This window comes from Aptenodytes forsteri, unplaced genomic scaffold, assembly GCF_000699145.1.
Source record: "Aptenodytes forsteri isolate BGI_AS27 unplaced genomic scaffold, ASM69914v1 Scaffold142, whole genome shotgun sequence".
Lineage (NCBI taxonomy): Eukaryota > Metazoa > Chordata > Aves > Sphenisciformes > Spheniscidae > Aptenodytes > Aptenodytes forsteri.
In genome coordinates this window covers 5062990-5077726 of record NW_008794598.1, presented here as the reverse complement: position 1 = coordinate 5077726, position 14737 = coordinate 5062990, and the positions used below count along the sequence as shown (strand labels likewise).

General features: G+C 47.5%; 1 protein-coding gene across 1 annotated transcript in view; it reads right to left on the bottom strand.

The window, feature by feature from the left end:
• The window catches only part of ANKS1A (ankyrin repeat and sterile alpha motif domain containing 1A), a 79727-nt gene that overhangs the window by 50271 nt on the left and 14719 nt on the right, over positions 1–14737 (bottom strand). Inside the window, exons 10-11 of the mRNA XM_009272857.1 lie at positions 11462–11579; positions 3787–4358 (exon numbers count right to left, since the gene is read on the bottom strand). Coding sequence (XP_009271132.1) covers positions 3787–4358; positions 11462–11579 — 690 coding nt within the window. The remainder of the gene's footprint in view (positions 1–3786; positions 4359–11461; positions 11580–14737) is intronic.

Below are 14737 nucleotides of genomic sequence, written 5' to 3'. Positions count from 1 at the left end.
CTGGGAAAAAAAGCAACGGAAGCTGGGGCGGGGGGAGGAGGAACCGTTCAACACCTAAACCTGGCCGAGAGCGATCAGATAGCATGGGCTCAGAATAAAGCAAAAGTTGTTGCATACCCCTTAGCCTTTGTTAAACAGCTTACTGTTCATATTAGACATGTATATGTTACCTTTCATCCATAGAGACCTGGAATAGCTTATCAGCAAGAGAGAAATCAGGTCAGCCCCTCCTGGACCGCACGCTGCGGGTGGGACGGTTTGCTGAGCAAACTCTAAGGGGCTTCAGTACCATTTTGCACGACGCAAGGTTTGCCTGCCTACGGCAGGGCTCGTGCACGGACCCGGGCAGGCACGCAGGGCTGGAGCGGCTCTGCAGAGAAGGAAGGCAGAGCAGATGCGAGTTAATCTGCCCTGGAAAGGGGGCTGGCAGCCGAGCCGGGCACCAAGAGCCCCCCCTCCTCCCTCAGGAGTGCAAACACAGTATATTCTCCTATACAAAATTCACAGCAAGCTGTGACTGCCTGATTCTATGATTCTATGATTCTATTCTCCTATACAAAATTCACAGCGAGCTGTGACTGCTGCCTGCTCATCTCACGGCTGCTAAATATTTATGAACCAATTACAAAAAACAAATTTATCACTTTAGCCCTCAGCCAAGTTTGGAAGGATTCAAATATTTATTCTGACTAGGAGCTTTACCCCCTCACACACTTCCTCTCCCCCACCTTGCTTCCCACTCAAGCGGAGGATCGAGCATTTTCGGTCCTCACCCCTCTCTCTGGGCAATACATTGCTGTTTGCGTTAGTAATTTCTCTGGCTTGCTTGCAAAGAGTTTCTATCCGACAGCAGCTGCAGGGAGGACACCACGTGTGCACTCGCACTCCCACGAAGGAGCCGGTGGGTCAGGAGGCAGACGGGACGCACGCTGAACGCCCTTTGCAGCACGGAGCACAAAGCAGCGCTGTCGGCATCTGTTATTTGGGCCAGGCCCTCGGAGCAGGGGAGCTGCAACTGGGAACAGGGACGAGCTTTGCCAAGTGAATCATTTCTTCCCCATCCCACCCTTTTGGCAAAGCCGGCACCACCTTCCACTTCCAACAAAGGGCATTGGCAGCGCTCGGCTGGGGAAGGGACTTGACCCTTCGCTTCCAAACAGCAGGTTTTCCTGCTGTCCCCGGTCAGCGAGACTGGCTGAGCAGAGTCACCCATGGCCCAGAACGATGCTAGCTCAGCCTCTGCCACGGATCCCATCTGTCCACGGACATAAACAGGTCCCTCCCCAAGTCCCCGGCGCCTCGAACAGACACACCTACTGCTGGCAAGGCCAGTGGGCAAAATCCTCAGCTTGTTTGCTACAGCTGCATGTTGCACAGAGCTGCACACGGATCACTTTCCTCCTCAGTTGCCCGCATAAAGACTATTAAAATTAACAGAATAATGCATATAAATCTGCCATTTTTTCCCCTCAACACAGAGGAAGAGCCAAATCATTGCTAACAGGGGTGGCTCAACAAGGTTTTATATTAGCCTGGTAAATTCAGAGGCTGCAAGTTGCATTAATTCAGAGCAGCTGCATTATCCCATTCAGGGAACTAATTAAACCTCCAACAACAGCACTACATTTATGTTTAAATCTCATTGTTGCCATTATGACCAGCCAGATCAGTCCCTTTCTGCACATACAAATCACTGAAAAAAAAAAAAAAAACCCAAACATTCCCCACAGGTGCATCTTTACCATTTCTTACCAATCATAGGAGTCTGCTTTCAGATATTTTATAGCAAGACCTGGCCTGACTATATAAACTACTATCACAGCAGCTCCCTTTTATGCTGCTTCTATAGAAAATTGCTCTGACCCATGAACCGTGCCCCTCCCGCCAACAGCAAAGAGTGCAACCGTTGCACCAGGAGTCAGAGTGAGACCCCAAATGCCTCTATACAGCCTTTGGAAATTAAAGAGCAAATCAAGCTGAAGGCAGTGAATCACCAGCTGCCGGCTTGTCCCCCTTCTTGTGAGAATATTTAACCTTACATAGTGTTTTTCAGTGGGAACAAAAACATTCTGCAAAAAGAGGCTATCGCCATCTCACAGATGGGGAAACTGAGGCAGAGAGGCGAAACCTTTGTCCAGAATCATTCAAGCCGGCCTGTGACAGCCATGAGACCCCAAGGCAAATCGGTGCTCCGGCCACAGGATGCTCCTACCAGGTTAAAGCCATTCCACAAAACGTTTAAATTACACCAGAAACCAGGAAGACAAATAAAATCATCAGGTTTTGATAGTACAAATTTTTTTAAGTTAGACCTGCCCCGTTGTAGACAGGTGTGAATTTTTCACGTTCTTTCTTTGATTTCCTCACCTCAACATAACAGGAAGGAAAAGCAGATTTTCCTCCTGTGGCTTGTTAGGCTGACACTGGGTGGAAGTAATGCTTTTTGTTTACAAGCAGGGAAGCAGATCTGCGGGTTCATTTCTCCGCGCAGAGGAAGCACAGGCACACTAACACTTGACCTCTGCTACTAGTGAAGTCGTGCACCACTGTAAAGCCAAAGGTTCCTTCCCTTTCAATGTTTGCTGTAAACAGTTCGGTTAGGCATGAAAAGTGCAGTGAAAGTTATCTGGTCCTCTCAAATAAGCCTTCTGCTGCAGAATCTTTCGCTCACTGTCATAGTACAACTGACCCAGGTAATTAACAGCAAAGCCTCTACAACCAAAACAGCTACAGAGAAAACCAGATATCTTTGGCAACCCTGAAACACTGCAGGGAGTGAGAGGGAGTGAGAACATGAACTGAAAGATGGGCTCGTACTGAGGAGGGATTCCGACTTTGCTTTTAGCATCTTTGAATACCTCCCTCTTCCACAAAAGATGATTTTTATCTCCAAGCCAGGATCGGAGAGGCAGCTGAGCATCGGTCAGCGCACAGAGGACAGGTGAGCAGGGCCACAACCGTCCCATGAGTTTACACGCCCGGCACACAGAGCTCCACACCCCCAGCACCACACCAGGGGTTTTATTTCCTTTCAGTGTACAAAGAGTGGTTCATCTGAGCTTATCTCTTCCGCAGCGCTGCTGCTCTACCAGCAGAGAATCATCTCCAAAGAATGTTTCAGTAATGCTGCGGTGCTGAATTTCAGAGGGACACTTAATCTCGCCTGAGTGGTTCACTAGGGCCAACTTTCTGAGCATGAAATATTTAACTATCCATGGGCCTCCTGTACTATAATAAAGTGACTTCTAACAAGACTCTGAAATAAATACGCAAAGAGGAAAGCGGGAGCTATTAAATACAGAAAACACAGCCTAATTACTCTCTTCCTTCCATCCCCATGAACCCAGGACACCGCTTACCCCCCCAGCAGCAGGGACCCAGAAACAAAACATCTCCTCCGGATGCTGGGAGAGTCGAATTGCAAAGAGGAGATCAACACAAAGATTTGTGAGGAGCGCTGTTATCAACTATCCCTCACTTCGGGGATGTAAAAACTTATCTGGCTTGCCTAAAAGAAACCAAGTCCTGTATGTGAGCAACTTAAAAAACTTTGAAAAGCCCCTCACTTCTCGCAATTCTGCTTCTCCCCCACTCCAGTTTAGCCTGTCTTTTGGCATTTAACACCTTAAAGACTTACAGGTGAGCATTTGCCTGTTAATGTGATATGAGAGTTAGTAAAAGTAGTGAAAACCACCCAGGACCCCCTCCAAAGGCCAGTGCAGTAGAGAGGAGCTCATGCTGTACAGATTCATTCCTGGCACAGAAGCTAAGCAAGGTCAGCCTTACCTCATCCCACTCTGAAGCAAAGGACGGGGACTTCTCCAGCCTCTTCTTCCCAGTGCTGCAGTTCGAGAGCGATTCGCTCCGGCTCCCCATGGCATCGTCCTCTGTCGGAGAGCAGGTCAGAAGATCAGAGTCCGATTTGGACAAGCTGCGGCTGAGTTTAAGCTCGGCTTTGGGCTTGCTCCCCGGGTGGGCTCTGCCCACAGCTCTGTCCCCCTCTTCCTCAGCACCACCGGGGTGCTGTAGCACGTGGGGCGTGACTACAGTTTCAGGATCCGCCCGGTTGACGTGCGTGTGCTGGATGGTTGCGTAGACCACTTTCTGGTTTTGGTCTGGAGAGCTGGTCCGTACTGATCCAGAGGCAGGTAAGTCAGCATCCTCCAGCTGCATAGCAGGTGGGTGGCTTGTAGCTTCCGTGCCTCCTTTCTCTGCGGAGGAAACAAGCCTGAAAGGGTCCTCACTTATCTCACAGATCGGGGAAGAACCGTGAAGCAACCCTGAAAACTGCTCTGGAACCTGGATGTCCTGGCCGTCGGCAGAGTCCTGGCTGCGGCTGCCACTGCTCCTCCTGTGGTCTTCAAGGGGATGAAAATGGGGGAGGGGGAGGGGGAATTAAAAACATGGAAGAAGCAGCAAAATTCCAGCTCTCCCCCTGCCCTCCCTCAGCAAGGGAGGGAGAGATAAAGAGAGAACAGTTCAGTATTGTTCCGCATGCTCAACTTGTACCCAAAGTCATGGCATTTATGAAATTCCAAACACTGGCCTGATTTATGCAATCTGGCAGCTCTCCTTGTTGTTTTATTCCTGTTAACACTAACTATCAGGCCTTGCTATATAAGGCTAAGAGAAGTGCTAACTATATCCTGCAGAGAGAGCAAGCGAGGTAGGAGAAGCAGAGACGGAGGCTCCTGGAACATCTGATACATTTCCATAAAGGCCAAAGTGTTATTTAGAGCAGCGCTCCCTGCTCTTGGCACGAGCTGCAGGGTGGGAAAACTTCTGGACTGTAATCAACCTGCGAATTCCAAAATCCGCTCCCCAAAAAAAACACTGCTTTCCTCCCTAGTGGTTTCCGAGTTTAACCTCTCCTCCTTACTCAGGGGAGAGAAATAAACAGTTTATGCAATAAAAAACTTGATCAAAAAGTCTCTCTTGCAAGCAAACCACTGAACACAGAATGGTCCGATCTACTAACGCAGCGAGCTGCGTGGAACCGTCTGGCCAGTTTATGCAATAAAAAACTTGATCAAAAAGTCTCTCTTGCAAGCAAACCACTGAACGCAGAATGGTCCGATCTACTAACGCAGCGAGCTGCGTGGAGTACCGTCTGTCCCAGAAATATGACACTGCTACTCAGCTACTCCTGCACCAACACCTTTAATATCAGGTACCAGGGTCCTGCATAAATCATGAATAATTGACTCATCCCAATTGCCAAGCGCGTGCACAGACATACGTGTACTCACCTTGGTCACATTACACGCATTCGAACTGCAAAAGCAAACCTTTGTAAAGCTAAGTATAACTTCTATTTACCAAGGATTCCTCTACCTGCCCATAATCGCTTGCAAATTTTAACCACTTCCATTTAGCGCTGAAGAAACACTCCTCGGTCTGAGGACCAAAAAAAACCACACTGCAAAGGAGCATTAAGGCAAAGCACCCCGATAACGTGGCTCTGAAATGGAAGAAGGACGTTCAGATGTGAAGAGGAAATTGCCTGCTTTGCAAGACAGCAGCTCTCAGAAGCCAAGGCAAAGGAATCCTCATTTCAGTGAGGGCAAAATACACTAATGAATTCTACTTAACTAAAAGCAGCCTATTAGCAACAACGGCGAGATCAACTCCTTCCCCCCAAGCATCCTTTCCAGCACTAGGCTTGACCAGGTCATTTTCAAACACTAACACCCATCTGGTTTGGTGGTCTGTCCTCACACCAGAAATGAGGCAGGAAAGGACTGAATTAGTCATTTGTCTTTGCAAGCCGCTCTAGGTCCTGGGGTCTCATGCACTCTGTGTTTGATAAGCGTAAGCTAGTCCTTCTTGCAGGCATTTGTTTACTCCACAGAAATGCTATAAGCAGCTTGCTCAGTTGGCAGCTGAGTCAGGAACAGCAAAAGCCCGAACGGAGGTTAACTGCCAGGGCAGCGCGCCGGCAGACCTCGCTTCTCGCTGGGATCAAGTGATGCGAGGGCTTATTTCATTCTGGATCCTATGAATTAAAGATTCCAGGACAATGAAGTAGTTGTTGATTACCTTGCACGGGCACATAAACCACAAGTTCTGCAACCGAAGTTGCCAAGGGGGAGGCACAGCCCCTGCGGGCAGGTGGCGTCACCAGCATCGCTCCTAATGCTGGCTGGGGAGTGCCAACAGCAGCACCCGATCAGAAGATCTCAAGACCAGACTATGTTCAGCTACTTTGCATAAAGTTATGAAGCTTGTAATGCTGGAGAGAAGCCTTAGAAGAGATCAGACGTGCTGCATTCATAGGACAGACTGGTGTTAATAAGAAAAAGCTACCGACCTGGTAAGAGGAACACAGCATTGACGGGACAGCCACATTAACCTGATGGGGAGGGAACAACTTTTGCAAATTCAACAGCCTTTCTTCTCAACCTCTTTCCTTCCTTGGAAATCATTTCTTCCATTCCCCAGCTTAACCTTTACTGACATTTCTGCTGAAGGCAGAGAGGCGGCTGCTGAAAATTTATGCCACATGCTGGAACACTTGGGTCCAGCCAGAACAAAGTGCTCCAAATCCAGCTCCAGAGACTCACAAAAGGGCTCCTGTTGAACAGAAATCACAGCCGCCCATTCATCCTCAAGCCGATGAAGGACTTCGAAATACAAGGCAGCTGCCAGCGAAGGAAGGGATGAAGCAAGGGCAACAGCACTTGCTCAGAAGATGCGAGGAACATCTTGAAGGAGACATTTCAAGAGCGTTTCAGAGCCTGCCCTGAAAGCTGCAGACAGAAGAACTAATGTAGGAAGGAAAGAGTCATCTCGCTCCTTTCAATCACTGAGGTGCACATGGCAGGAACACTGAGGGTTCCCCAGGCCTTACCCTTTCAGGGTTTCAACTAAAGGTGCCTCAGGACAGCTAGCAGAGAGGCCAGAACAACCACTGGCCATCTTGGGAAGGTGTACCTTTTTGGGATAGGTTACTGACGTGATTCAGCTGATGTGCTGATCACTTTTCTCATGGCAGAGATGAACAGTACTCATTTTTCAAGTGTGTAGTACATTTGGAGAAGGGAAAAATAGTATTTAGGTGCTAGAATAGCAGAGAGACCCCAGTTCCACCTATCTGCTGCACTCCAAGGGATCTGAAAGCATCTTCCTCTGGTTACGCCTTTTCACTTGAAGGGAGTCGTCCTTAACATAGGGACTTCTGTCCAACTCCCTTAGCTGATTTTACACCCAAGCACAGACATCTGACTGGTCCTGACTTCTTCAGCCAACGCCTGCTGCAGGTTTCACCAACGGGAGAGGTTGCTTCCAAGGCCTAATGGGAACAGGAGCATCTTTCTGGGTACAGACTGCTTCCCAGGGAGCACTCAGTTAAGACCTCCCCTGCCAGCAGACTGATGATTCCAGATACCGAGCACTTCCCTAAATTCGTAACACTAAGCTGCAACTGCCCTGCTCGATCAAGTTTCTTTCCCTATATATCACCAGCAGGATTTGTTTCATGCCCCTGGATTAAGAGAATGAAGCTGTTATTGCAGCTGCTTTCTGCTCAAGCTCCCCAACCTTAAAACTAGCAAGGGCGTACGCTAGCCTCTAACTTTCATATAGAAAAGGATCCCCGTGCTACATCATGCCAGAACTTGTCAAGTGAGGAGCATGCTAATCTATCTCCTGTGGCATAAAAGGCCAGAGAAGAGAGGGAAGCTGGTGCTACTTTAGAGGTGCAAAAATAACCTTCAACTGCAGTAAAACTGAAACAAAGGCTCATTTACACAGTGAGGTACTGCATGTGAAATCCAGAAATGTACAATACGCTCCTGTATTAGTCTCAAGCTCAGTCATTTTGGGCAGAGTTTATCCCCCAAAAGCTACCTGAACTTGAGCTCATTTGGACTCCCTCCCCTATTCCCCTTTCAAGAAAGGGCAATAAAACACTGCCCTTAGTTGCTTAGTTGAGATCCCTACTGTGACTGCACAGAAGCTTCTAAATACATCATGACAGCAGAAATGCAGGCTTGGATCTGAGACATGGGAAAAAGGTCTGTCCTCCAGCCACGATAAAACCAAGGGAGGGCAGGTAGGCTGGTGGTTCTACGCCACCGTTCATCTCACGGCAAACCAAGAGGTATCTGTCCCTTCTAACCTTTGTTTGCAGTACCCATGTGTCCCCATAGATTCCCTATAGTGATACCCATCCCACTGCTTCTGCAGCCATACTCTGGCTCTGTGAAAAGATATTTTCTTTAAATCTCTCAGCATCATGTTCCGTCTTTCATCATTGGGTCAGATATCTGGTTTAGAGCACAGCCATACATCTGGTTGAGCCAGCACAACCATAAAGAAAAACTCTAGCAGGAGGAAGGAAAAAGTAGGGACTTCAAGCTGGGCTTCCTCTGGAAGCAGCACAGCAGAACCTCAACAAATCAGTTTTTAATAACCATTAGAAGGAACTAAGTCAGTCCTACCTGCAGCTGGTTACTGCTGACAGCACTTGTGGATGACTCTGCTGAGAAGCAAGACAGACATCAAAACTCAGAAGTATTTTCCACATTCATCCTCCATCGGGTCTCTCTGAACACAGCAGGAGTTGCACAGTCTCCTCCTGGTCAGTTCGCCACTCTTGGCCTATTTACAAGTCCTGTTCCAAGGTCTGAACGCCCTGACTTCATGCATGTGATTGCACGGAGTTTCCTTACCGAAGGGGATGGGAGAGCATTTGGCTCAAACCACTTCTGATACTCTGCCCAAAACATTAAGCCAACTTTTCCTAGTGCTCCAGCACGTGACAGCAAACTGCTGTAACATACACAAAAGGCAACCCAAAGCCAGGCGGATAATACCACATTCATCTAGTCACTGGATACAAGACAACTTGCAGCAAGAGGAACAAAGGCAGCTATCAGATATGAAAGGCACCATTAAAAACAGCGTGCCTGAAATTCAGCCTTTCAGCTGTCCTGAAAAGCCCTTCTCAATAGCCCGCAAGAATCAGAGTCCTTCTCTTCTGACCAAAGGCTCCTCCAGAACTCATCAAGTAACATCTAGAAGCCCAGCCTCTTAGATCGAGGGCCAAGAAGCAATTCAAAGCCATGCTTCAGCCTGCCCCTTGTCTTGGGATTGAGCTGCTGCCTTTGATGCTCCAGGACCCTTCTGATCCAGAGGTGGGAAAATTCTCCAACACCCCAATTAAGGCTTCAGTCCCTCACTCAGCCCTTGTTTAACTTTTTGCCAAAACAACTCTGCTACTCCCTAAATGCAGCTTCCCCCCTCCCATCAGCATATACCTCGTGTTTCATGCTCAGCTACGCCTGCTTCCCCATGCCCTTGTAGCATCTGACCCCAGCTACCGCGAAAGCCAGAAACATTTCCTTTTCTTCCCAGTGTAATAAAGCAGATTTCAAAGCTGATCCACCCTTCCAGAGCAGTTATGAAACTCGTGTGCAGAAAGAAGCAACCTGTAACGCTGTGAGAGAAAGCAAGAATGTACAACACAAAATAGCCAGTGCTAAAGACAAAAGAGAAAAATAGTCAGTGTCTCGTTTCCTACTGGGGTTGAGAAGCCTGAAGTCCCCAAGAGGACAAGCAGCAGGTGAAGGATGACATGGGGCCCTGTCAAAGCTCAGCTGCTCCTGCAGTATAGGGAGAGCTGCCAGCTGGGGACACTGCCACGCATGCAGCCGTGCCACAGGGAGCACTCTGAGATGTTTTGGAAAACAGCTGGTAACCCTCTGGAGAAGGGGGACAAACAACCGTGTCCCTTTCTCCGGGTCCACCACGAAGAGCAATGGGAGATGGCCCTGGCAAGCTTAAGAAATGCAAGAGATGAGAAATACATTGGCTGGGCCCCTTCCCCCTAGGAGCAGCTCTTTGCCCCCACCAGATCGAAGGCTCCACCGCATTAGTCATAGTGCTAATTGCATTTAAGAGAGTGAGCAAGTCCTGGAAGACGAGAAAACCCAACTGCATCCCTGGACTTCTCCCACCACATCAGTGGAAAGGACTCTAGGTTTGTTACAAACACACTAACACTTTCCATAGACTGCAAACCCTGAAGTCACAGCTATTATCTTTCTCCTGTATGTTAAGACAGGACTCTGCTCTGGACCCTTACTAGGCTAAAGATGCTTCCCACAACCTCTCCATGAAATGGCGCTTAGAGGGCCTGCAGTACCGACGTCTTCGGGTGTTCAGGGGAAGAGACTTGCATCAAGAACAAGCAGATGCATTACTCTGAGATTTTATTTTAATCTGACACATAATTACGACACACCTTCACTCCTATTAATCAAGCCTAGACATGGTAGCCAGAGAAAGGAGCAAAGCCATCAGGAATAGCTCGCACTTGAATAACCAGCAATAGCTGCACACTGAAAAGATAGCCTGAAAGCTGCTGGTTCAATGGCTGTCACCCAAGGACTATTCCTGGCTGAGACCGCAAAGCACCAACCTGAAAAGCATCCTAACTTTGCCTCCGGCAGCAAGTGGCTTTGGCAAATGCTGGTGGGAAAACAATGACCTCTTGTGCCACCCTATACGAGCTAGGAGTGCGGCAGGACTCAAGGAATGAAAGCTATCATGCTGCAAGAAGGAAAAAAAAAAAAAAAAAAAAAAAGAAAAAAGCTGCAGGTCTTACAGGGCAGTCAATGAGGCATCACATCGAGTTCTCATTATCCTCTGTTCATCCTCAAAGTGAGATGGTTTCCAGGTTTAGAGTCCAAACTCAATCCTTCCAAATTCCTGCTCGGGACTTTTGAATAAAGCAAGAGACGTTTTTCCTCTAAACAAATCTTTTGTTGTTGTTGTTGAAGGAAAGCCAAAATGCCCAGCAATAGCCAAACACAAGAGACAAGGTGTTCCCAGATCCTTTGTAAAGCACAGAAGTCCCTCTGGGACAAGAGAGACTAATTTGATACTTAACATGGCTATATAGTGGATTTCAAGTCAGTTCTAGAAAGGGGCTTGCTCTACACATGTTTGTTTTCCTCCTTTGTTAGTTTACATCTCAAATTAGCTTTAATACACAGCGGGATGTTGATTTTAAGACCAGGATAGCAGGGCCAATCATCTGCCGATACAAACATGCAACGCCAGCAGGTCTTCAAATTCAGCTGGATGGAGAATACGGCTCATTTAAATGCTTGCATCAGTTCATCTCACTTGTAACAACACGGCACAGCCTTCCACCCTTCTGCATTTGCTTGGCTGTGCACAAGATCTGCTTATTTTCTAAGTTAACAGAGTAGGTCCTCCCAATCTCTTAGTTGTCACAATAGCAGAGTTGCCCTTCCTCCCTGTACATTTTGTACAGGAATGTTTAGATCTCTCCTTTATAAAAGTGAAGATTACCAGGAAACAAAACAATTGCAATCCAGACCCCAGCCACCCACCCAACAAAGAGTTTAATTGTTCCAGTTACTCTCTGCCCTCTATATTTGCCTTAAATGCATCTAAAGCAAACAGCTCTGCTTTTTGGATGGTCACTTACCTTTTGTTTTCCTATCCACCGCAACTGGCTTTTTAGTTTCTGCTGTAAGCAACAGCTCGTAAGGGTGTTCCTCTTCCTCAGCTCCACTTCCCCTGCTCTTTCCTCGTGCAACAGAGGCCTAATGAAAAACAGCATAATGTAGTGCTCCACAAAGCAATGCTATTTATCCCGGCAATAAAGCACAAGGCCTCTTTAAGCCATGGTTTAAGCAAGGAATTGGCAGAGGCAACACCTTCGCTGTGGAGTGTGATCCAAAATGTAATAATCCCTCCCCCCCGCCCTCCCCCTCAAAAAAGCCACCCAAACTCCCTTTATTTTCTAGTATTTAAGGTTGCTGACAGCTTTCTAGCACTAACCAACTGATTCACTGTGCAAGGTCTGCAGACAGCCTGGAGGGGGGAAAAGAGCTGAGACAGTTATTCCTGTTCATCCCAACTCAGACTTACTGTTGCTATTGGAATTTGCATCGTCATTCACTATTTAGTTGCTGGCCCTATTAGGACATGGCTGGGAAAAAAAAAAAAGCCCAAATCGTTGCCACCTTCTCAGAAGTCTCAGATCTAGCACTTCTAACCTCAGGATGCACAGCGTATTTAGGACTAAAGAGCCCTCAGGCAATACTGTATAAACTCAGTTTAACCTCAGGATGTGCAGCAGTGATTGTGCTCGTTTAAATCCCCGAAAGCCTCTGATGAGAGCTTGTTTGTAATGTTGGCAGACCCTCCAGCAAGCTGCTCTGGAGAACTACCATCCATGTGCAGGGATGCGGTCTTGATGCCAGATCCAAATGAGTCTTGCTGCAGACTCGCACATGTTGGTCTACCTCAAACGCCAAGGATGACAGGCATTCGACACCCTTAGAGAGCCACGTGGGCCATCCCAGTGCTAATGGGGCTAAACTGGGCTTCAAGGCACCCTGCCTGCATGGTCAGCTGCCTTTCAGCACCATCTCCTGGCCAGACCCCGGCAGGTTGATGCAATCCTGTCCCAGGAGCCATGTGTGCCTACAGCCAACCGCGGTGGGGTCAAACCCAAGCCAGAAAGCAAGTGATCCCTACCTGCTGCCAAGATAGGGAAGAACAGATCTGAACAAAACATTCCCCCAAGGAGAGCTCTCATACTGCTCACAGACTCCTGGAACTGCCACTGTCTAGACAGCAGACTAAGCACCACCTCCAGTTTCTTCCCCAAAGTGAAAGCATCAGAGTTGCTTCACGAGCAAATAGGTACTGACCCGACTGCAATCTAGCCAGGATCTCTGGAAGCTTAAGGAGTCTTGGAAAGACACCCAGGAGTCAGCAGCACAGACAGGACTCCCGCATCCGTGTACTGTTTCTGCATAAGCCCAGCTGGCTTTTAAATCGGCTTTCTCAATGGGAGGAAACAGGCCATGTCCAGCAGAGAAAGTATTTATTCTACCTGCTTCAAGCATGAGCTGTCAGGCAGACCTGCTCCTTTTCAGGTGAAGGAGCTCATAATGAGCAAATTAAGGAAAAAAACTTCTGACCAGATGGTGGCACAAAAACATCAGACCGTAACAGTAGGTAACAGGCTCTCGCCAGAGATCTTGGAAAAATACTGCACAGCAGCCGCCTGTCGTAACAGTTGTAGCCTGGACCTCAAGCCAGGCATTAGTATACCCCTAAGACTCCTGCAGATGATGATTATTGTGCTGTCCTCTTTCGAATGCACTGAACGCATTCGAAGGCAGTAGCTCCCTCGCAGCACACAATTCCCAGCTTTTGCTTTGTAAACTTGTGTGCGTGCACTTCTAGGCCTGGTCACACTATTTTCTCCATCTCTCATCCTTCCAAGCTTTAAATAGAGTTTCAGGTTCAAATTCACTCAAAATGAAGACCGTTGTTTGCTGGAGAACCGTGCTTGCTCTGTAGGCTCTGCAACCAGGAGTAACAAAATCAAATAAAACTTTCTTCCAATTAATCTTTCATTTATTATACATGTTGGTTAGCATGTATAAATATTCACTATTAGCGAAGCCCCAAAATAAGATGTTGTTAATAATGAGCATGCTCTTTGAAGTGTACTTAATCCACAGCGGTGGACTTTGAAAGACTTTTTAAAGGGTAACTCATCTCGTTTCTCTCTCCTCCCCCACCAGAACTGCAGACCAAACTGCCGGAACAATCATAGCGCCTTGTCTTTTGTCTGCACTTCCCTTTCAGAGATGAGTAGTAAACAAATGGAATTGAAGTTTAATTTGACAACGCAGACTCTTATTCAGCTACAAACCCAGAAGGTTTCTGCAGATAGTGAAAGAGGGCACTCGAGCACCTCCAAACAATCGGCTCTTTTGCCTGTTTGTACTAATGTTTTTTCCATGATGGAAGTTAAAAGTTTCTTGTTTATGCACATCTGCTTTGACTGATAGCCCCATCTTGGCAACGGAATAAAAAGACTACTTCTGAAACCAGAGTTTGGCCCAACCCCAGAATATTCAATGACTAACTGTCCTGGCTCTAATGTGAGAGCAGGTCTGGAGGATGGCACATCGGGATGCTGCTCCGAGATGTTTACAGCGTTCCCTAAGCATATTCCTGTTCACGCCTGCCCAACCCAGAGAGAACATGTACTGAGATGATAAATAACGGGCAAGAGTCAGAAAAGCAGAGCACCCCAGAAGTAGCAAGCAAAGAAGAAAGAATCAGACCCCAAACTGCCTTATCGGTACAGCTAGAAGGTCATTTCCAGGCAGCGCCACACTCTGCCTGTAAGTCATATCAATGAAATTGATTGCAAATCGAGATCTCCCCAGTGAGTCACTTTGCGTACAAGTCTATTTGCCAGCAAGATTTCCTTTAATGGATCGTGTTTCCAAAGCTGTTAATGGCAGGACAACACAGCAGGTGTTTTATAATTAAACATGGCAAGACAACTCAGCAGGAGCAGTCAATGCACTTTTCCCTCCCTCGTGTTTATCGTCATAAACAAGTTCTGCTTTCCAATTATGCCGTGACCTGCTACCCAGCTCTCCTCTGCCCAGAGCCGGCCACGGGACTGGTTATCACACACTGCAAAACCTTTTTAACAGCAGTGGAGAGATCAGTCCACAATTTCACATTTCAATTTTACTGTTTATGCACTGTTTGGAGCTTTACTCTCTCTATAAAAAGTCAGTTCTATTAAAGCAAATAATGTTTACTCATGTCTCGTGTAGATTTGACATACTTCAGAAAACAGATCACACGTGTGCCTTGGAGGATCTTCAGCAGATCAACACATTCAAAGCAACTGGTGAACTGGAGTCTGTCCCGACAG